Genomic DNA, 23,361 nt, shown 5'->3' on the forward strand with positions numbered 1-23,361 from the left:
GGAATTACTGTTGTATATTCCTTTTCAGACATGCCCTATGCTTCAAACTTCTAATAAGCATTAAAAAGATACACTTCTTTTCATTTCATGCAGTTATATTTTACTTATAACTGTGCTTGACTCAAAGAGAATAAACTGCTGGGTGCTCTTTCAGCCTGCACTGTTTGCTAAATGTGTTAGCAGGATGTGTTAGCAACTCGTCATGTAAATCCCTGCGTAAATGGTCAAAGCCAAAGCATAGAGGTTGGTGATGGCCTTTATTCCAGATTGTGAACTTTGTGAGAAGTCTATGAGTTGTTTGTGGGCTTAAGTTTTTGTAGGACCAGCTCCAATCCGTTTTCTTTTTTGTCTCTTTGTAGCCGATGCATTTCTTGTTTTGATGCCTTTTATAATTTACTTTTGGTACTTACCCAGCATGTTAAAGGCAAGAGTCACTCTGTTTTCCTTTTGTAGATGGAAAAATATTTCTCGCTGAAATTCTGATAGAAAAAATTATCATGCATTTGTTCTAATGTTCTCATAGGTTGTGGAGGACTAGCCATGTGTTATATTTAAAAGTGCAATCTCATGTCGTCAGGTCAACTGTTAAAACCTCCCACTGCGAATTACACAGTGGAATAAAATAGTGGCCAGTGCAGGTCCTTCTTAAGTACAGTATGCACAAACAACAGGTGTGCTGCATAATTGTGTGCTCGTCATGGGGCATATTTCACACTCCATAACTCCCAAATGAAATAGCAAAAGAGTGCGTAAAATTAAATGATTCAAAGATTTAGAGGGCTTCTCTTCATTGCAGTAAAGTGAAAATCTGTTGAAATTCTAAAGCAGTGTAGGAATATAATCAGTACTATTATGGGTGTGTCATTTTTGTCTTATTGCACTAATGGAGCTAAATATGTGGTTCTTTTTGGTTATCTTAAAAAACTTTGAAATTTAAATGAAGGATAAAGACTCAGAAGTGTGTCTGTATAAAATAAACAGTAATAGATACAAGATATTGTTAAACATTCAATATATGGAAATCATCTATACTTTGCTTATTTTATAACTGCCTCTTTTACCCTATGTATTTAAGCATAGTGGCAGAATTTTAGCATCTGAAGCAATATGGAACAGTCGTTCTTTTACTTAAAAGTAGGTGTACCAGTAGGTACTCTACTTGATGACATTTAAGCTGTTCAGATTTTATCAAGTCAGTGTAATTTACTAGTAATTTTAAATTAAATCTCTTATACATTCCCTTAGATGAAACTATCTAATGTTATGCTAAGTGGCTTTTAGCTCGTAAGATTACTCAATAAGAGTTTCTATTGCCATCTGTTATGAAAAAAATTCCCCCCCCCCTTTTTTTTTTGCATATACTGGCATGTACTCCGTTTTTTTGTATACTTTTACATACTCTGCACATAGAAGAAAGGGGTGGTAATTAGAATGAAACGTTACTCGTAGTGAATCATAAAATACCTAGTGAACCAACCCCACCTTTCAATATTGAATTTTACTAATACTCTCCTTTGTTTCCCAAATGACCTATCTTCTTTACTGATGACTGGGATACTGGTAAGATTCAGATCCTCATCTGAAGGCTCTGACAGTATTGACTAAATCTCTGTTGACTCCGCTGAGAATGTGAAATACTGTATTGCAAGATAAAATCAGAATGTGGATACTCAGTGAAACTAAAGAGTCCATTAATGCCTTAACTGGAAAAAGTTACTTCATTAATCTTTTACCTGTCAGAAAGTTAGCTGTCATTAAATCTTTTCCAGTGTGATATTGACAGGCATGAGTCTTACTGTATTTTTAGCATTTGTGGATGGCATTCAGGCTCTTTCTGCCTTTGGACGTGAGGAAGCCGTATTTCATCAGTCACTTCCCAGCATCTGAGAGCAGGGAGGAGCAGTGATTTGTTTGTGTCCTGTTTGCATTACAAGGGCATCTTGGACATTAGGAATTAAACTCCAGCTTACTGCATTAGAAGTATGGAAACCAGAGTGTCAATATAATGGCATCTTGAATTAATATCAGTGCTTTAACAACTTCCAGTAGATGCCCACTCTTCAGTTTTATCTTTTTGGTATACAGTGTCCAACATGTACTGCTTCCTTTTATAGTGTTTTGATTTTTTTTTATTTTTATATTCAGTCATATTTTTAAGCTGAAATATTCCATCTGTTTTTTTTTTAAGTTTCCTGTTACTCATATCTCATTTTTTTTCCTCTAAATAAGCATTGTATGCCTCTTCCTGTAGGATAGATACATATGTGTGTAGGCACGATTACTATAGGTTATGGACACTCTTAAGTGTGAATGTGAATCAGAGATTAGCATTGTATTTTCAAGGCTTACTTAAATTTATTCCATAAAATGGTCTTTAGGAGATACTTGACCATAATTCGACATATGGCCTCTCTCAAGACACAGAGAATTGCCTCAGCACTGTTACCAGTTCATGGGGGAAAAACAAATGGAATTAACCTTTAATTTAGGTCTTTGGGTCTTTTGTGCGCATGGAGCCAGATTCTCGTGTACTCAAGCATTGTGCTGAGCTCTTCTAAAACTCTGGCTACTTACTTGGTGCCGAACTGGGAGCTGACCCCTTCTGAAATTCCTGTATAATACCTCCTAAGCCCTGCTTTTATCTACGAGTAAAAACCAATCAATTCACAAGGGCACCGTTTCTTCCAAGCTCAGGCAGCTGCTGGAAGGCTCCGAAAGCCTGGAGGTGCTTAGGTTCGCGTGGTTTGAAGCCCCGGGCAGGTGTGCTGCTGGGTGCCCTTCGGAGATTTGGGAGCTGAACGGGCCAGGGAACTGGAGAAGGGCTACCTTCCCCCACCTGTGTGGGGCACGATTCATCTGTAGAAACAAAAATAGCAGTTCTCCCTGCTTGTTTGAATCCATGCCTTTTCCACTAGCAGGATTGTCCATTTTAGGAGCTGCCCTGGAGCTTTTTTAGAAACAAGAAGCGACTGGTGCTGGTGTGTCACCGAATGGCAGTAGCAGGCTCTCCAGGCCCCGCGGAGGGAGCAGGGCTTCCCCGAGGCTGCATGCAGGGACTTTCACATCCTCACACTCCAGGGCTTGGTACTCGCCAGGCTGCTCTGGATCCTCAAGGGTGCTTAGACATCACCGTACCTTCCCTTGCAAGCGCAGAGTGTGGCCCAGGAACGATGACAGACATTTCCCCTCCCGTCCCCTGGGGTTCCTCCCAGCTCCAGCAATGCAAAGGAGATGCAAGTCAAGTGTCCCCCGTGGTGCCCAAAACGGTGCTCACCCCTTGTCAGTAGCACTGGAGAGGTGACGGCAGTGCCCGTCCCGGCCCTCCTGGCTTGTGTGGCTGCGCCCGTGGCACAAGACCCTGCACGTTTTCTCACCGCTGCCGAATGGCGCAGTGGAACCACAGAGGTCCGAAGCCAGAATTTGAGATGCTTATTCACACCTGCAAGTCTGTGGCGTCGCACTCTGTCGTGCACACATGCCCTGTAACTTTTTATATCCACATGAATATTGCAGAGGTTGAGCTGCCATTTGGAAATCCTACGATCAGATTTAACAGTTTGCAGAACGGCATAGAACAGCACACGGAGATGGCGCGTGCGCACACCGATTCATTGTGAAACTGCGGAAGCTTCATCTCCGAAAAGAAGCAGAAGTCTGGGAAATCCATGGAACAGTTCCTAACCCAGCAGGAATTCTTTTAATTTCAGTACAGGAAGTAGAGCCAAAGATTCGTGTGAGCTGGGAATCTGCCCACTCCTCCTGTCCAAACCTTCCTCAAATGAGTGCTTTGAAGAAAAAGGATAGAATAAAGTACCTTGTATCCAGGTATTCAACAAAACCTTACAAAGGTTCTCCTTACTTGAAATCATTCTGTCAGAGCCAAAAACAATGCTTTAGTGTTGGGGAGAAAATATGTATCTAAAAGCCTTTAAACTAACAGTAAGGGTATTTTTTGAAATTCTCCTACTTTTCCACTCTCTTCAGACCATCTGACATTTCAACAATATTAAAAAAAAATGTGAAGGGATGGAGAAAGCTTCCAAATGCATAACATTGAGGCAAAGAAAATATGGCTTGTTCAACATTACGCTTGACAAATTCATGCTCTTGTCATTTAAATGAATGAACCTTTCCAGTGTCTAGCTTGCTGGACCTTGAGAAACTGCAATGAGGAAGGGCTGTAAAAATCTCATTTTAAATTATTTTTCTGAGTAAATGAATGATTTGAGTGAAAACCCAATGAGGATGAATCTTGCTCAGTTGAATCACCTATGCACAGCCGATGAACTTCCATGCAAAACAGTGTTCACCCTCTGCTGTTGCCATGTATTGATCTAAAATATCTTCCCTAAGCCTTGTCTCTTCTTTTCCTCCTACAGGCAAAAGGTTAGAGTTAGATAATAGTATTAATTTTCCAGACATCTGCACATGTTTTAATAGCCTTTAGAAAGTTTGAAATGGTTTCTGTTTGACCACCACAGGGCTAAAATACTATTAAGACCTAGATTGTAGCAATACATAACAATCATAGCCTTGTAGTTCAACCTGGCAATAAAAAAGCTAATTTATTTTATTGGAGATTTAAATTAATTTGATGAACTCCTCTCTCAACAGGAGCTGTAACACCATCATTACAAAAGTAGCATGGCCATGTACATTTTGAAAATCAGATATAAGACAGTAACAAACCCTGTGTATTTGTTTGTTCTGTGTGCTTTGAGAGTGTGTGCTTGTTTATGCACCTAGTAGTACTTATCATTCCTGAGACCATGTTATTATTCTTTCTTTCATCTTTTTATTCTTAGTCTCATCAGGAAAAATGATGATTAACAGATCCAGGTGAGGCTCCAGTCTTAACTTTTTTTTTTTCTTTCTTTTTTTTTTTTTTTTTTTTGGCCACCCTGAGGACTGGAATTTTCACATGAGCAAAAGTTATTACTGTTAGGTAGATTAAGTTTAAAATAACTTTTAGAATAGACATATGCAGCTAATAAGGATACTTTTGAAAATCTGTGAAAGCAATATCTCGATTATCTCGATCTCAGAGAGTTTTCATTTCCAGCTGTATGCTAAGGGAAAGCTTCAGCTTATCCCGTTATAAAGTGATAAAGCAGCATTTGATAGCAGCAGCTTCTGTGATAAAATGATCATGGCAGCGCTGAGAAAGAATCTAATAAGGGAATTGATCTGTAGATTCCAATTCTGTAAGAGCCAACATCGATCAACATAAATGTCAATAACAAGATCGTATTGAGGTCTGCCTACTTCCTTTAGATGATTTTGGGGCAAAATCAGAAAGTGAATGTGCAAATGTATTTTAGGAATCAAGAACAGAAAGACCAAAATTATATTGTGCTACTAGGAATATCTCCGGCTGTCATGGTATCAGCCCTTCAGCAGTCTGCTGAAATCAGTGGGTAGCATTTAATCAGATAATGATTGATAAGGCAACATGTCGTGTATAAATGAGACTTAAACAGTAGTAGAGTACTTCTCTTCTGTGTTTTCATGTTAAAGCATTTTTTGAGTAGAATCTAAACAAGACAGCTTACCTTTTTAGTGTTAAAGCATTGATACTGTGTGTGAGGCAGTCATGAAAGATTAATGGTATAGGTCCTCCTTGCCACAAAAGTTTGAAGTATAAAATTGTTTTCTGGCCTGATTCTGACCACCCTAAAATGTTAAAGAAAACTGGTTTTTGTGTATGAGTAATGTAACAAGATAAGGTGTCAGAATGTGCAGAACTCCTTGATGTTCGCATAATTCACGGTACCTGCGTGACGTTGGTGCCCATCCAGCAAAGTGGAATTAACATACTAATTAATGCTAAATCGATAGAGGGGCATTTAGGAAAAGCATTCATTGCTTTTTGTACTAAATGAATGAGAAAAAAACACAAATAGATACTTAGTAAGAGAACTGACTGTTCTACAATACCTTTTTCACAAAACTGCTGTTGTACCATACTGAAGAAGTTTTCCATGAACAAGCTCAATGAAAACATTTATGTCATTAATTATTTACATTCTGACTAGCTGATTACCAGGTCATTGGTGTAAACTGTTGACTTTAGAGTAATTACAAACCAAAGGGAACTTTATACCTGTACTGTCATTTTATTATTACTGTGGTATCTACCATAGTGCTATCAAAATGAGAACTAAAACTTTGGAGTCTCAGAACTTGAAAACACATCAGTGTTATAAAATGAAAACTAGGATCGGAGAAGATTACTTTGTGGTTTTCAATGCAACTTTTATTTAAAGCAAGTTTATAAAAATTAATAAAACCAGGGGATTTGGAAGAGGGGTAATTTTAAGCTTACGATAATGTTGTCAACTCTCTGAAGAATACAGAGAGATTATGTTATTTATGTTTATGCATCAAATGTCTAACCAATACCTCCCAATTTATACCCTAGGACATCAGTTCTCAACCTTCTCAATTACTTTGGAATCTAATTCACTGTTATTGCCTGTCTCTAAATGGCTTGGTTGTAGCAGAGGGTAGCAAGCCTGTAGCATCTGAACAGATGCGAGCGAAACCTTTGTTTTATTCTTTGTGCTGGATTTGTCATGTTAACAGGATTTTCTGATGTAGTTCTAGCACCCTAATCTTCCATACAAATGTTTGTAATATCATACCCGTGTACTTTGTCTTGGATGTTGTCTGTTAAGTCTCAGTAAACTCGCCTGGAGGATTTGCCAGCAAAACCTACAAACCACTCTTAATGCCTTAATGTGTTTGAATGTAAGGTCTAGCATCTTCTGCATCAGCAGACTTCTAGTTTTTTAGCAACTTCACCCTAACAGGATGGGGAAAACATCAAAAACAAATGGAAAAAAATCAAATTAGAACTTGCATGGAAGTATTTTTATTAGATTAATAGAAAATCAAATCCACTTGGTGAAATTTCTGGAATAGCTAGAAGCTGCCTTTTTTTGTACTAAGAAGTGGTTTAGCTTAGTGAAATGTATTTTACACTTAATCCTTTAATATTCATTTTATGTGTAACTCTTCGTGCTGTTAGCACTGAGCAATATTGTAAGCCTGTGATTCTGTTTGCTGTGTTTCCCACAGCTGTTGGTAAGAGCAATAAATACCAGTCTCCAACTGGTTGCTCCTGCCCCTGTGGGGGTTATCCTGGGGTCCACTTACTGTGGATTAACCCACCCCATCTTGGGGAAGAGAGGAGTAATTTAAACAGTCAAAGGCTGTTAGTTTCCTATATCAATTTTAGCCCTAATTCAATGCTTAAACTCAGCGTGGTCAAGTTGAGTGCTTCTTGCCTGTTGTCCCAGATGTCTCATGTGACTGACTCCCCTCACCCACACACAGAGAGTTATCCCCTCTCTCCAGGGGATGCTCTGCAACCGTGGACCGGGGCCGCAGTGGAGCTATGGTGACCCTCTAGTTGCTCCCCTATTCCTCTAATACCTTTCCTTTTCCCTTGGCTGCTCATTGATGCAAAATGTTGGTGTTTAAGGGGATTTGCAGATACAGATTGATTGGTCCCTTTTGCTAAATGTACAGGGGAAAATATGAGTCTGAATATTTGTTGCAAAATAACCTTATGTAGTCAAAGCTGTTTGCTTTACTCGTAAACATGTAACAAAATTATAACCAAAAAACCTGAATCCAAAAGTGTGGAATGCGAAGCTGTTGCCTTGCTCCCAGCGAATGCCACCCTTATGCTAACAGTGAGAAAAATTCATATCTGATCCCAGCGTGTCTTCCACTTAAAACGCTGAGCGATTTTTTTCTGTTTCTAGGAATAACAGTTGTTCTCTTATTTCTTCATCATCTAATTCTTGCTCTCTTTTTCACACACTAGTGAGAATCTAGGGAGACATGCACCCTTACGGACATTTCTGTGTAGCCTATAATATAAAGTCACATTTTATTTCCAGAACTGGTGCAAAAAATCACATTATTTAACTATCTACTTCTGGGCAGAAATACATGAAGAACTTGAGAGTTTTATTACTGTGCATAGAGGACCTTACCTCATTTAGAAGCATCCCTGAAACGTTGTAGCAAAAGTCTAAGGAAACTTTACACTGATAGAATAAATAATGGTTGCAAAGTGGATTATTATAGAATTAGGAGGAAAAGAACACAGGTACTTCCATCATGAAATGTCCTCAAAATTAGCCTAAAGTGTATAGGTATAAAAATGAATTTGAGAAGGCATATGCCTTTCACAATAACTCTATTGGGAAACTGTCTTTCTTCACATTCAGTAAACTGCTGGAAAGATGAAGGAAAATTGCTAACTGAGCTAGTTAACTAGTGGAAAGTACTCAGTATGCAAATTGCTATTGCCATTATAAACTGTGAAAATGGAAAAAATAATTTTGTTTTTACTGCAAAGTTAAATAGTGTGTTGTGATGGCCGTGAAGTTCTCTTTATCTGAAGGGAATAGCGGGAAAGCAGGACATAATTCTGAAATTCTGTTAAATATATGATTTCCAAGAGCTAAAATAAGTATTATATTTTCTTTACATCAGTTATATGTAATAAAACACTAGACATTGTTGTAATTGTTGTATATGCAAGGTATGCAATTACATTTCCTATATTTCATTATACTTTTGTTTCATATTTATCTATTTTTTATTGACAAGCACTTGTTTTGCTCTCTTTAGAAAGCAGATTTACCATGTGGCAAATGCATATATATTACAAACTCTAATTTGTCTAAATGTAAAATCTGTTTGTACATTCTGAGGTTGAACTCCATTTTATTATTGTTTTTAGCTTTTCCTTGCACTTAACTTTCCTCTTTATTTCAGAGGACTTGGTGCATGAAAAGTTCACACTTAATACTTTCATTAGTGAGCGATATGAATTCAGCTGATGTCTGATAGAACAGGCAGAAGATGTTCTCTCTTCTGCATCCCTCTCCAATGTATCTAGGGGCTAAAAAAAAAGTAGGATTCAGTTTTGTAGCAGATGATATTTCTGCGTGAACTAATATTAGATAAACTGCATACCTAAGCATATTTTTTTTTCGTTCTACTATCTTCTCTGGTATAAAGGGAATGTGGCAGAGTGTTATTTCTGCAAGGAAGCTAAAACTCATCCTAGCTGTCATTTTTCTATAGCTGCGCTCAGCATCTGATGGGTGTAAGTTAAAGATGAACAAGGGAGTGAGGAATAGCGAGACAGGCGAGACATAAACCGAATCACCTAGAAGCAGCCCTCTTCTTTTATGAGCCTGTCACACCTATAAAGGGACCACCATATTAGCACTCATCTCGGGGGGGGGGGGGGTTGCATTTTTTTGCATGTTTTTGCTAGAGTTACTGAATTTAGTACGCTGGGGATGGAATGGGAACGGTGGGGTTGCTGCCCGTGCTTTTGAGAGGAATCTGCTTTGGGCAGAAGATTATTAAAAATGTGGAGCGTAAAGACTGCAAATGTTTACGGCTCCGGTGCAGAGCGCCGAGGAGGAAAAAGTCCTCCCCGAAAATGTCTCCGCAGTTTCTTGCCCGTGAATGATGGGCTTTGGCTCCTGTGAGAAAAGCAAAGCCAGTTGATTTAATAGCAATTAACTCATCCAACATCGAAGAGTCACATACAGTTTGGCATCATTCATTGAAAACTGTCCTGGCAATGCTGCAGGCCATGAGGAAAAAAAAAAAATGAAGGGAACTGCTGGATATTCCGTACGGACACAGCCGAGATGCATGCGCGTTCGGGGAGTCTCCCTGCAGCGCTGCCTCGTGCGTCGCCCTCGATGAAAACCTCAGCGGAGAGGCTGCCGGCGGGGAGGAACACGGCTCGCTGCGTGACGGATCGGTCGTCCGCCTGCCAGATAATTGTATTTCCTGTTGCGCTCGGTATAATGGGTTTCCACCTAAATGATCAATTCCTTTGTTTTTATTTTTTCCGGGGCTTACAGGAGCTAATCCGGACTTTGAAGCACGTTGCTCCATCTCTGCTAGAAGCAAACAAAGCAGGAGAGAGCTCTGGCGCCGTTTCAGCGCGCGGGGCCTGGCGCGCCTGACGCGCGGCTCCGCGGCCGTAGCGCTCTCGCCCCGTACGTGAGCGTTCGTCTAAACTGAGCTGCTCCGCGGAAGCCGCTCTGCGTCGTGGTCGGCCTCGTGCTGCCCTGCGACGCAGCCTGGGCAGCGGTTTTTGCGAGGCAGCAGGAACTCCTTGAGCTAGACTGTGTCATCTGAAAATAACCGTAATGCGTAAAGCATGCAGTACACTTGGCTTAGCTGAGAAGAAACCGAGATACGTAATTCGCACAATCTGTTGCTTCATTGCAAACGGATCATTAATGAAATTCTTAAGGGATAGTACGTTTTTCCCTATTTTTGAACTAGCAAATAGAGAAGGAAGAAAAAATAAAGAGAAACAATTTTCTTCTCCTTTTTCTTTTGTAATTGGGTGAGTAGTTTCAGCGCTGTGTGACGGTATTTAATTAATGATCCAACTCAGGCTCGGCTCTGCAGTTTGTTAAAGCGAGGCGTTGCGCTGGCACTGCGTCTCTTCCAGTTTATTTGCACGTATAGGGGAAGTATTTCCAGCGCGAGGAGCTTTTGTTTGATACAGAAGTATAATCACATTATACATCTTGAGAAGACACTTTCCTCCTTGGTTAATTATTTTAGCCTTCCGAGTCACCTTTATTATTACAGATTTATAGAGCCACAGAGTCTAATGCAAGGCGAGATCGTTTGAGTGTAGCGTGCCCGGGGGGTGGCACAGCCTTTCCCTTCCCTTCAGCGAGCTGTTGTGGAAGGAGCCCCGTCCTCAGGGGCTTCGTCAGTGTGCGCTGCCGGGGGGTGTTTTCTCATTGGTGAATTTTTGGGGGGAATTTGTTTCTATTTGGTGCTGATTCTAAAGCGTTAAATCCAAGCGGGCTGGTCTCGGGTCTTAGGTCTGATCTGGATAATAACAGCAGCACACGGTTGCATTAATGGATGGCATTATAAGGATATAGGTATTTTTTTCTCCTTGTTGAGATGCAGGTATGCTTCTGGTTAAGTAATGAAATAGTTAAAATATTTTGCTTGAAAAGATGTGAAGAAAGCTTTACAAGTGGGAAACTCCTATAGCAATATTTCTAGAATACTTTTAGGAGAAAATAGATGCTCAAGTATTCATCCAGCTCAGATGTGCCCAATCAGCAACTCTAATGCATGGATCCAGTCGTAGGAATTTGCACTAAAACATCTGTGAAAGCAGAAATCGGGTGATTGCTTTCACTGGGGAAAGTAATTCCTCTGCAGAGGGCAAGTGCAACACCTGTTCATAACATCAGTGACTCCTGTTTCTGAAAAAAAGTGGAATTTTCTGGTGGCTCAACTACACAGTTGAGATTATAGTCAAGAAAAACACATGTACTAAGTCAGTAAACCTGTGAGCTTGGGAAGGCTTTTTACCCGGAGCAAATCTTGAGCAAACATCTAACAGCAACTCTAATAATAACATCTTAGAGGTGCACACTGAGTAGCTAGGGGATAGACATCACTGATGTTAAAAAACACATACCCTGGATGTGGTTAATATTTCTAATGAAAAGCGCATTGGATCCTGAGTGCCTGTAGGATTTTAATCTATTCAGTAACTTGCTGGACAAAATGTGATTATATCAAATGTTGATCATATTGGGAACTATTTCCCATAATCTGCCTGCAACAAGATAGTACCTGCTAAAGAATCGCTGTGTGAAACCTAGATGAATTTGCAACTCCTGAGAAATTACTCTCAAATTAAAAAATAATGGTTACAAAAAAATGACTAAATTGTCTGGAATAGACGTCCCTTTTTCTTTTTTGATGTGCTTTTTCATTGATTTCAGTGGGCTATGAGTCAGATCTATAACATCTGTAGCATGTACGTTGGTCCCATGACTGACAAGATGGCAGATATTTCTTCTTTTGAAGTCATCAGCCAAGGCGTTTACATAAATCATGGATTTTATTGAAACTGCAATTAAACCAACTCAGGCTTAATGCACACTGAAAGCCCTGGTAATTAGTATACAGGTGAATATGAGGGAAATGGCACCGGTTTAGCCATCCTCCCAAGCAAAAGTGAAATAAAGTACTGAGTATGTAATCGAACAACGTGTGAATATTAATGCGCAAAATCCTCTAAGTCCCTAGTTCCCTGATGCAATTATTTTCTATTCACATTAATTGTTCCTAACAGATGACATTAATGACTTTGAGTTAAAATGTGTGCAAGAGAGGCCTTCACCAGATCAATTCTGTTTAAAAATAGGGTCACTTTTACAATCATTCACTCAAGATGTAACAGCGCCTAAATAAAACGACATTAACAGGTTGATTGATTTATAAATGTTAATTTTCTAGTTCATTTTTTTTTGCTTTTTTTCCTGAAACCTGTCAAGCACTAGGGATAATGGTGGGATTCATGTTCATTTGTCATTGTTGCATGTGGAATAGTGATAAGTTGCAAAACAGTGACTGAGAGAAAACGTAGTTTGTTTTAGCTGAAGAATCGGTTCTTCATAGAGGAAGTCCTGGACAAAGTAAGCATGAACAGCAACCTTTCAAATTAGAACAAATCCTCGTTTACCCCAGGTCTTCATTTCTCTTGGAATTTAACCACAGAGTTTGGAATTTTAAAAATGCTGATCTGTTGCATATTTGACAAACGTTTATGCTTTGGTCATTCCCTTCTACCCCCCCAGAAACTCCATTCACGCATCTTAGATCTCTCATCTGGGGATTTGCTTTCAGAAGTAGAGAGAAACAGAAGCTTGGTGCAATCTCGAACTGCTGATGCTCAGATTCATGTGAGTTTTTGTGCTGTCCTTGTCCCCCTCATCGGGAACCTTCCCTTTTTTCCGCTGAAGCGTGATGTCATGGGTGAGCCAGCCATAAAGCTGATCTTGGAATCGAAACAGTGCTGAGGCAGATATAACAATACTTCTTCTTCCTTCTGTTCTCCGAAACTCAATATTGTGTCCTCGGTTGATATAGTAAGCAGATAGTGTCACTCTGTGCAAAAAAGCATAAATCTTAGCAGTGTCCCCAAGATTCCTTTTTGGGTATTGATTACATCTCAGAATCTCTGAGAAATGGTCAAGGAGCTTTTTATTAAAGCCCATGCACCGTATTATTCATCCTACTTTTATGATATATTATGTATGAACTTTTAAAAATTCATGGGCTCTGCATTTTTTTTTCAGATGGCGTTAGCTTTGTGCTTATTTGGCAAAACTTTAGCCAGTGTGGCTTTCATGTTTCATTGTCAAAGAGAAAAGTAGCTTAAAAAACAAAAGTCACATAAAGATAGAGGGAAATAAAGAGAACAAGAACAGAATGTTGAACCTGTCTTTGCCTTTGATCTTGGAGTACAGTAGTGTCAACAGAAATGTAATCTGCTTTGTCGTACATATTTTAATGAAAAGGCATTGTTTCAAAGGTTCACAAAGATGTTAACTACCCTTTGCATAATATGTAATTTAGCCTTCAGGTTCTGAGTATATAGTTTTGTCTCTATAATTGTTTGATTCTTTCAATTCTCTGTAGTAACTATAATGCGTTTAAATTGCAACATTGTAGTCAAGCTTTTGCACGCTGATTTCATTAAAGGTAATGATTTAAAAAAGTCATGATTACAAAAAATGCAAATTTCATAATGTTAGGTAATTAACCCGTATGCCAGTTAAATATGTTTAATTGATGCCTCATAAACATATTATTTAAAGTTCTTTCTCAGAGAATAAAGTCAAATTGCAGAAGAAAATTCCAGTCCCTTTCTAATGATCTTAATGCAGTCTAGAAGGTGGGTAGATATCCTACCTCAGAGTCTCTAATTACAGGACTTTTTAACAGATTTTCTCATCTGCTTAAGTAAAAATGATTACTGTAATATCCTGCTCTTTTGATTTCCCTAGATACCTGTTCTCCCCTCTGCTGAAACCCCAGGAGCAAATGCCTTTCTCTTTCTTTTTGGTGCAAAGGGAGGGATGCGAGCGAGGGGGTGGACAGGCCCATGGACTAGCTGAAGGTGATGGGAAGGGAAGGCAGGGCTTTACGCGAGTACGCTCTGTTCCCCTCTTTTCTTACAGGAGATTCTTACAGGAGAGGGTTTTTACAGGCATTCTTCCCTTAAACGCTGTGATGTCTGGGACATAGCCTAGTGTAAGGTCTCCCATAGGAGCCGGGATGCCAGCAGTACAGTGATTTGTATCAACAGAGCGAGAAAGTCCGTCTGTGAGCCTGAAGCAGAGGCATCATCCTGCCTCTGGTGCAGGTGCAGGTATTCCTCCCAGATACGGAGGATTTAACGGCTATTGCTCCTACGTGGGTTTGACTTCCTGGGAAGACGTGTACCGATAACTCCCAGAGGTGAAACTTGCTCTTGCTACCTCTAAATGATGTTCCCATTCATAGGTTTTGCCCATGACAGAGAAAAATGGTTTGCCCTGTGGTTACGTTTGTCAAAACCAGAACATTATTATGTCAGCTGAGCAATGAACAGCTGTACTGATGAACTCCCCAGCAGGAATAATTCTGCTCCCTGCCATTTAACTAAAAAAAAGGTTCAGTCCTCATGCTAATAAATGGGAAGAGGTGGGTGAGAAAATGGAAGAAATTCGCAAAAGTCCAACATACACTTTAACAAATAAGAAGTGCCTACAAACTACATAATTTTTCCCCAGCATATGCGTGAAGAGGCTGTGTGTCTGCTGCATATACAGTTCTGGTAATTGTTTTGTGGATTCTGTGACTCTAGATTTCTTTGCGTCTTCCTGAATATAAAGGTAAAATTTTAATCTAAGCAAAACTAATTTAGGCTGTAACACATACAAACCAAAACAAAAAAAAATCCACAAATATTCTTTGGGGTTGCAAAATTTTCTGCCTTAATGAAATTCAAAACAAAGTTTTATAAAAATGCAGTCATGTCATTCTATCTGGCGTTCCTGGTAATTAAAAAGATGTCTGATTCTGTAAGGAAACTAGAGAATAGCATAACAACAGAAGAGTGCAGGCACTTAACATTAAAAAAACTCTAACATTGTTAGGCACAAGAGTATCAGTTTGAAAACAAATTAAAGCCATCCTAGATGCTCCTACAGAGCTTTAATATTTTACCTAAAGTGCTATCTGCTCTTCATTACTCTCTTCCTCAAAGCTGGCACTTAGTCACAGTCAGCTGAAATTGCATTTGGAGAGGGGCGATAACTACACAAGTACTAAAGGCAGCCATAAAGTGTCAATAAATTGCATAAGCAAGAGGCTTCAGCTGTCGGGGAGTGACACCAAGATGGATTGTCCTACGTCAGAGAGTTTCTTAGACAAAGCTTTGAACTAGATAGGAAACCAAAATTAGACTGTAACGGAGAGATTCCATTCTCAGTGGACATTCTGGTTGGGACACTAAATTAATTTACTTTGTGCAGTGCGTAGAGCCTCATCTGTTTCATTGTAGGGCTATAATGCAGTTGTCAAGATGTACTTGTACTCTTATAACTTTGTTTTCTGTATCTTACTGGAGCACGCTGCTTACGTACGAAGTATAATTCAAATAGACTCAAAATAGTCTTTAGCAAAAGCAGAATACTGGTTTAAGAATAAAGAAAGAAACATGGAGCATTATGGATTAATCCAAAACAGATGAATAACTCAGCAATTTTTATTTTAATTATCTGTATTAATGTCCCCTGATGCTAATAGCATAATATGAAGGTGCAAGTAGCTTACTTGCTGGTTTTTGTCTTGCTTAATCAGGGGGAAGAAAAATCATCTTTTTCCAGCCACGAGCTATTTCTGTTTCTTCTTGTGTTTTAGGAATGCCAGCAGAATGTGAAATCCAGCATACCTGTCTTGAAATGCCAGAGTCAATTAAATATGACAGGTCCGAGCCGCCTGTATCCCCGGAGCAGCTGCAGTAGTAGTGAACTCTCCCTCTCAAGTGCTTGCAGTGAATATTCCAGTGGTTCCTCCTACACTTGGAATGATGGGAAAACATGCAGCAAAAGGGTAAATCAAATTAATTTGCTTCATTTATTATCTTAAATTAATCTGACACAAAATTAATTGAATGGCTGACTGTTTTTGAAAGCTTTTTTTCTTTTCTCCTATATATTTAAAACAGTTGTCACTACATCCAGTGAGTTCTCTTTCTGTGTCTTCTTCCCTCTCACTGTTTCCCCTTTATTTTATTTTTTTACAATTCCTTTGTCACTCCCATTTGCTCACAGTTTCCTCATTCTGATATTTCTTCTGTCTTTCTCAGTCTAAGTTGTTCTTCTCCTAATCCCTCCATTCATATTGTTCTTGGAGGTTTTAGGTGCACTGCATCCTTCACAGCACTATGAAATCCTTTGTTAAGGAAGAACATTGCTAATGGATGAAACATAATGCCCTATGCAATTCCTAAATCTCTTTACTAAAATGTTTACTAGCACTTCTGAGTAATACATGAGTTTTATTTTGTCTTAACAGTCATCCGTAACCTGGGATAAAAGAATAAGTATTGGTTCTTCACTACCGAGCAACCTCTCAAGTCCTGCAGATGATCTACCTCCAACTCGTATCAAGGAAAACCATATCTTACAAGGGCTGAAGAAATTACAGAAACAAAAAATATTACTTGAGTCACCTTCAGTAATATCAAAATGGGGTTACAAAGATTGCATGAACTCCAATGAAGGAATATATTCCCCTGGAGTTAAATGTGGCAGCCATAAAGAACAGACTCATTGTCAGCCAATGGAAATAGGAAATATTTGCATTGAACATAGCAAAACTTTCTCTTATGATTCAGATTCACATGATGACATAGACGACAGTGCTTCATCTTTGCTGCTGCTGCAGGAAGTACCAAGCAAGGACTGCAAGATCTGTTGTAACAAATTAACTCACAGTGTTTCTGACAGTCTGTTTGATTGGGACCCTGACAGGAAGCCTTTGCCTGAAAGAAGCGCATATTTTAATTCAAAAGAAAGACCTGAAAAATTGACAAGTTTTGTCAGTGGATTTCAGGCACAAGTAAAATCGTGCAGTAAAGCAGAGTTGCCTGAGTTACAGTTAGATCAAAGCCTTGCTAACATAGGCTGGAAGGACCTTAATTTTCAGCTTTCAGATACTGATGACAATGAAGTTTTGGATGAATTACACATAGAAAGCAGTGATGAGAAAAGTCCATCAGATTTGTTAGCAGCTCCTTTTCCTGAGAAGTACACAAAGGACGCTGATGTGGTTGTACTGACGGAGAGTTCTCAGTTTGTTTATACTGACGGAGAGGACAAACAGCTCTCTGCTCACTCAGATATTAGGCCAAAGACGTGTAATTTTGTTAAACAGCAAAAAGTTATAAAGAAGACCTCTTCTGAAGAGTGCATTACTGTAATATTTGATGCTGAGGATGGTGAGCCTATTGAATTCAGCTCACATCAAACTGGAGTTGTCACTGTAACAAGAAATGAAATTTCAATCGACCAGCCACAAACTAGGTCCAGTGCAGAATATACTGAACTCATACCTCAGGGAATAGCTAATTTGCAGACAGGAACCAATGTTAGAAAGTACCCTGCTTTAGAAAGACCTGAAGATGAAACGAAGAAAAGGTCTCCTGAAGAAAATGTAGAGAATAAAAACACAGTTGTCCCCATGACCTGCAGTGAATCTTCACGCTGTGGGAAAGCGATATTACAAAATGGTCAACGACAAAAGCTAGTGAAGCCAGTGTATGATATATCATACAAGGCCAGCCCCAGCTCCCCTGTGCCTGCAGGAATCAGTCAAAATCCAAACCTGACTAAAATACCCAGCAGAGGGAAATTTTCTCCCCCAAAAAATGCAGTGACTGAGAGTGAGGAGACGCCTGTAACTACATCAGTGGGCCCTGCAACCCTTGAAAAATCACCTGCTCTGCCACCTGTAAAGCTTTCCAGATTCAAAAAAGCACAAAGTCCACCTCGCAATTTTGACTCAAAAGTCACCTTTCAGCTCCCAAAGCCCTCTGCCCACCCTCTGCCTGGCCCAAAGCTTCCAGGAAGAAGTGATGGGATGAAAAATCCAAAGAGTCCAGGATCACCACTGTTGCCTCAGCACCTTATAGAGTCCAGTGACTATGGAGAACCTCCCACCAGAGATACTCATTGCAATGCAGCAACTGCAGATGCCCGATCACCATCACCACCCCTTCCTCCAGGCAGGTCAACTTCACTGCTAGTTAGGCCTAATTATGCTCATTCACCACCTGTATCTGTAAAGTTAGGAGTAGCTAGTTCCAGCGAAACAGCAAAAAATTTACTTAAATCATCACCGTTAAAAGGGACTGTGAACTCTGGCTTTCATAATCAATCTAGTCATGAAATGCAAGCAAAAAATGTATCTTCTGGGGCCAAAATTGAATTATCTTACCGTCAGGAAAATGCAGAAGCAAGTATGCGAAATAAATGCGTATCTCAGCAACCCCATAGCACGTGCCAAGGACTTTCCAAAGTTCCTGCAAAGCAAGTTTGCCCCAAAACCCCTAATCAGCTGGCTCTCTACAGGAGTCGTGATTTTTCCAACGCAGATTTTCAAACAGTCAGGTCTTTTTCTCTAGATTGTTCATCATTGGAAACAACTTCTTCACCAGGCGCATATTCTAGCAAGAAAGATACTTCCAGTGACAGTGGGATAGATCAGCTACAAAAGATGCCAAACATTCTGCTTGCATCCTCCCAGCGTCACACAGCGAGCACAAGCGAGCCTTTGCTATCTCAGGTAAACAATTCCCCGTTGTCAACACAGTTTCATGGTAATGATGCTGCAAATTCTGCCCAAAACTCTAATGAAAAAGGGATGAAAACTCGTCGCCCTGCAGGACTGAAATTATTTGTCAAATCGCCCCAACTTCTCCGGAAGAGCTCTACCGTACCAGGGAAGCAGGAAAAAGACAGTATGAATGCAGCTTCCAAAAGCAATGTGAGTCCAAGTAAGTACAAGCAGGATGAATCTAGATATATAAGCACTGGAGGCGCAGCGGACACTGAATTAAAAGACTCTAAGTCTGAAATTGAAATAAAAGATAATTGTACTGCAGGACTTGGTATGGATTCAGCATCACCTCATTCATGTGAGAACTTCAACTTGATGGCTGACAAAGTAGATGGATTAGAAAACAAATCAGTTAAGAGATCTGTTTCTTCTGGCAACAAGTCGCACTTGAAACCGGCTCTGGGCATGAATGGAGCGAAAGCACGTAGCCAGAGTTTTAGCATTCACACAGGGGAAAAGCCATCTGCCCTCGTGGCGGAAGGCCCTGGGAAAGTACGGACTCAGATTATTACAAACACCTCCGACAGAGGAAATTCTCTAACAAGGCAGAACTCAGCCATGGAAGGACTTCAAATCAGGGCTGTTCCCAGCTCTGCGACAACGTCTGAGACTCCTTCAGCTGTTCCTAAAGCCACAGAAAATTCTCATTCCAGGCAAAGTTCTCTGGGAAATACAAGTAATTGCAGCAGCCAGCATGGAAGCCCAAGCAAACTGCCGTTCAGATCACCTACAAGACTAGACTTGTTTCACAGCGTTTCAAAATGCGATGGAAACAAACCACTTGCTCAGAAAGATGCACATAGTCTATCTGTCCTGGGTGAGAAAAGCAGTGAAAATTTTAAACACAAACCTCTGAATAAAAAAAGTGTTCTCCAAGCAGAACTGGAATTTGAGGCATCAGCTGCTGTTTCTTCTGAGCAAATTTCATCCTTTCGGAATATGGATGTGATACAGTGTCCTCAGAAACTTGAAGCAATGAAGTTACAAAGACAGCAAATGTCTTTACAGTTAGCAGAAGCCTCTGAGAAGGTTACCGGTGTTTTGAGTTCACCTGCTCTACAACCTACAATAGAAGAGAAAGTCATGTTATGCATCCAAGAAAATGTGCAGAGGGGTCAGGGACAAAGCAAATCTCCCACTGCAGAGACTAAGCAAAAGACTGGGCCCTCTCTAGCAAGCTGGTTTGGCTTTCGGAAGAGTAAACTGCCAGCACTGAGTAGCAGGAAGACTGACGTTCCTAAAACAAAGATCGAGAAAAAAGAAGCAAAAGTCTCTGGGTTTGGAATTAAGCAGGCAAGATTAGAGAAAAAAAAAGAAAAAAAGAAAACTGAACAACACTGTGAAATGGAAAATGAAGTTAACAGGAAAGCAGACAACAGTGACAGTTTAGATGATGTTTTGAAGAGTAGAAATATGAAAGCTTCACAAGACATTCCTGGCGAGCTTGGGTGTGAACAAGCCAACGGTTCCACCATAGCTGCGTACTCCCCAAAAGACAGTTTTATGAAAGAGCTTTTGAACAGGTAAAACTCTGGGAGACAATTTGGCAGGTGGCATTGCACATGGTAGCTTTGCTGGCATCCTCAGACACTGGGTTCAGTGTCTGTTGCTTTTAGACTGAGACTGCCTGGCAGAAAACATTTGGTATTGTCAGGACTTTAAAGAAGTCCTGAATGTTAAGAATGAGTTGATAGCTTTGTTCATGTTACTTTGTTAGCCAAACCAATGGTCTTTGAAATTAAAGAGTGGCAAGTTACATCCAAGTTGATAGAAATTCAAATGATTTCAGAAATCAAGAGTCTAGGCAGATGGTGTGAAAAAAATAGTGGATAATTAGGTACATGTTTTAATGTATTCCATTTTCATTTATTATAGCCAGCAAACATGTATTTGATAACTAGTCAGAATTAATTACATTTAGAGCTACCAAAACCTCAGGTCACACAAAAACTTAACAATTACTGTACAGCGTTTTCATGTTTGCCCCACGGCAATCCCAAATATAAAATAAATCATTACATGTGAGAGAGTAAATTGATATACTGCCTGAAATTGCCAGTGACAGATTTGATCAAGGCTAGTTAGAAACATTTATCACTCAAAGGTCTAGAGACAGAAAGATACAGAGAGGTTACTTTAAACATTAAAGGAATGGGAAAGTGGAGTGATTGAAGAAGGGCAATGTAATTTATCAGAGGAATCACTCTCTACCTGCAGAGTTGATAAGAAAGCAGCTCAGCAGACAGAAAGTGGATCAAATAATGTTTCCTACAGGAGTGTGTCGAAGGGCAGCTCCCAGGGCTCCTCTCTTCACAACAATTCCGTCAGCTCTCAAGGAAACCACAAGAAAAACAGCAAAACAAAAGCTGATATGGAAATGCAGAATCAGACCCTGGTAAGTGCTTTAGTACCTGAAAAACAGTATTACCTTCTTTTTAACTTCTGGATGTGTTCTTTATTGCCAGTACAGGCAAACAGGATAATAACTGTTTATATATGATAGAAAAGATTGTGTGTAGCTGGAGAACGATGAATTAATACAGAAGTTGGCAGCTCCACGGTAGGCCAGATTATACAGCTAGTCGTGAAGATCCTACTGCTTCTGCTGGCAGTTCAATTTCGGGGGAAATATATGCACAATGATGCCATAATCATACTGCGGTACAGTGAAATAATAGGACCGTTCTCTGTTTTTCCCTTTTTTCTCCTTTCTCTGAAAATTGCATGCCACTGTTGAGCATTCCTCTGAACATTACTGAAATCATTAAACCTAAGAAATGCAGTGGTAGTGAGGAAAAGGCAAAGTATCTGGCCACATTTGGGGGTATTTGTCACAAAAGAGGGAAGCTTTCAAAGGCAAAAGTATATATTGGTCCCTGACTCTCTCTGTACCCTGGAAAATCTCCCTGTTAATGCCTTGTAGTTAGCTTTAAGCTTCAATATGGTACTAACTATAACTGATACTTTAATTTACCTAGCAAGTAGGAATGTTGCAATTCAGAAGAAAGATAGTTTTTTTTCGGTTAGCTGCTGGATTCTGGTTCTTGAAGGGTTATGTGGGTAGTTAACGTTTGTGCTTTTTGAAAAATGTGCACCCGGAGACTCAGACTGTGACGACTGTAACCTAAAGTCACACTGAACAGGTGCCCTTCCTTGTGAAGCTTTTAATTATTAACCTTAAAATTTAGTGAGCTATTTCTTGTCTAGCAGCGGCCCTTCCAATGGTGTTTTAAAAAGCACCAGGAGAACAGAGACAGTTTAACTTGAGCTTTTGTGATTCAACTTCACCAACATTCTTTCCTCATTCCTGATAGCGATCTTGACCATGTTGTTATGATTATTATTAACAATAATCATAAGTTTCACAAAATAATTTGAAGACTTGTGCCAAGTTTATATCTGGACAGTAAGTTGAGGCTGTTACCTTTGTTGTTCTGATAAAAGTGAGTCATTGAACTACTGCACGTGCAATAACTTCACTTGAGAGAATTTGAAATACAAAGTAATTATTTATTTGGGAGGTGTTTCAAGGGTGAAACATCTTTCAAAAGGCTTCACAGTGGGAATTTGAAAAGCTAGTAGCTTAGTATTGGTATTTAGGGTGCTTAAAGTTACAGTATCATACACGATTGAAACTTCAGGCAATGTTTTTTCTTACTTTCACACAAACAATATCTTTACTAAGACATCCGCAAGGTCATTTTTGCAAAACTTACGGGGAGCATATGCAGAGTGAATATGTTGGAAAACTTCTTCCTTCTGACTGTGGTATCGTCTCTTCTTTGAAAATGTAGATGTCCCCTGCATTATAAAACCACAAATTATAAGCATATCTAAAGCTGTCCTTGTAGTGTCACTGAAAGGAAGGAGAGAGAATGAAAGTCTGGAAATGTGCAATATGCAGGAAATTCAATCCAACTGATCTAGAACTCCGATAGCAAAGCACAGCCCCTTATCAGAGCCACTCAGTTAACTATGCCCCATTTAATATGGTCCTGACAGCTTAGGGTATATCTTTGCTGTACAGAAGTACAAAAAGCTCTTCTCGTTGCTCCTAGAATTTCTTTTTAACTTATTTTCTAATGCTGCAGTAATTTGCTGTACTTTCTGTCTGTCATGTTGCAAAGTCTTTCTATTTGCAACAGTAATAGTTGTTTAGAACTTCAGGTATATCATCCAGAAACATACTTCATCTTATCAGAGAAGTACAAAGATTGTTCTTGATATACATAAATAATGGGGGGATGCTAATTATTCTGTTTAGCTTTTAGGGACAACTTAGTCGTAGGGAAAAGGCATTACCTAGCCTACACCATTCACTTTTTTGTTAAACTGGAAATCAGATTATTTCCTATATTGGTTTTGAAGATTGAATTATATTTTACACATTGCCTTTGCGAGTTTTATGTTATATTTTTGTTGCATCTAATTCCTAAAAGAAATACCTAATGCCAAAAGGCTGCGGACATTTAGAATGAAGAGAATACAAGCATATACTCACAGTTCTTAAGGCTAATATATGAAAGAGCTATACTACAGGATTCCACAATATGTAAGATTTTGTCTCCAAAAGGTTGTACAAGAAGAACA

The 23,361-nt window shown here is 39.5% G+C and overlaps 1 protein-coding gene across 1 annotated transcript in view; it reads left to right on the forward strand.

The window, feature by feature from the left end:
- NCKAP5 (NCK associated protein 5) overlaps positions 1-23,361 on the forward strand; it is a 349,664-nt gene that overhangs the window by 271,599 nt on the left and 54,704 nt on the right. The window contains exons 10-13 of the mRNA XM_062579086.1: positions 12,678-12,782; positions 15,790-15,981; positions 16,447-20,294; positions 20,989-21,166. Coding sequence (XP_062435070.1) covers positions 12,678-12,782; positions 15,790-15,981; positions 16,447-20,294; positions 20,989-21,166 — 4,323 coding nt within the window. The remainder of the gene's footprint in view (positions 1-12,677; positions 12,783-15,789; positions 15,982-16,446; positions 20,295-20,988; positions 21,167-23,361) is intronic.

Source organism: Rhea pennata, chromosome 6, assembly GCF_028389875.1.
Source record: "Rhea pennata isolate bPtePen1 chromosome 6, bPtePen1.pri, whole genome shotgun sequence".
In the NCBI taxonomy this organism is placed as follows: Eukaryota; Metazoa; Chordata; class Aves; order Rheiformes; family Rheidae; genus Rhea; species Rhea pennata.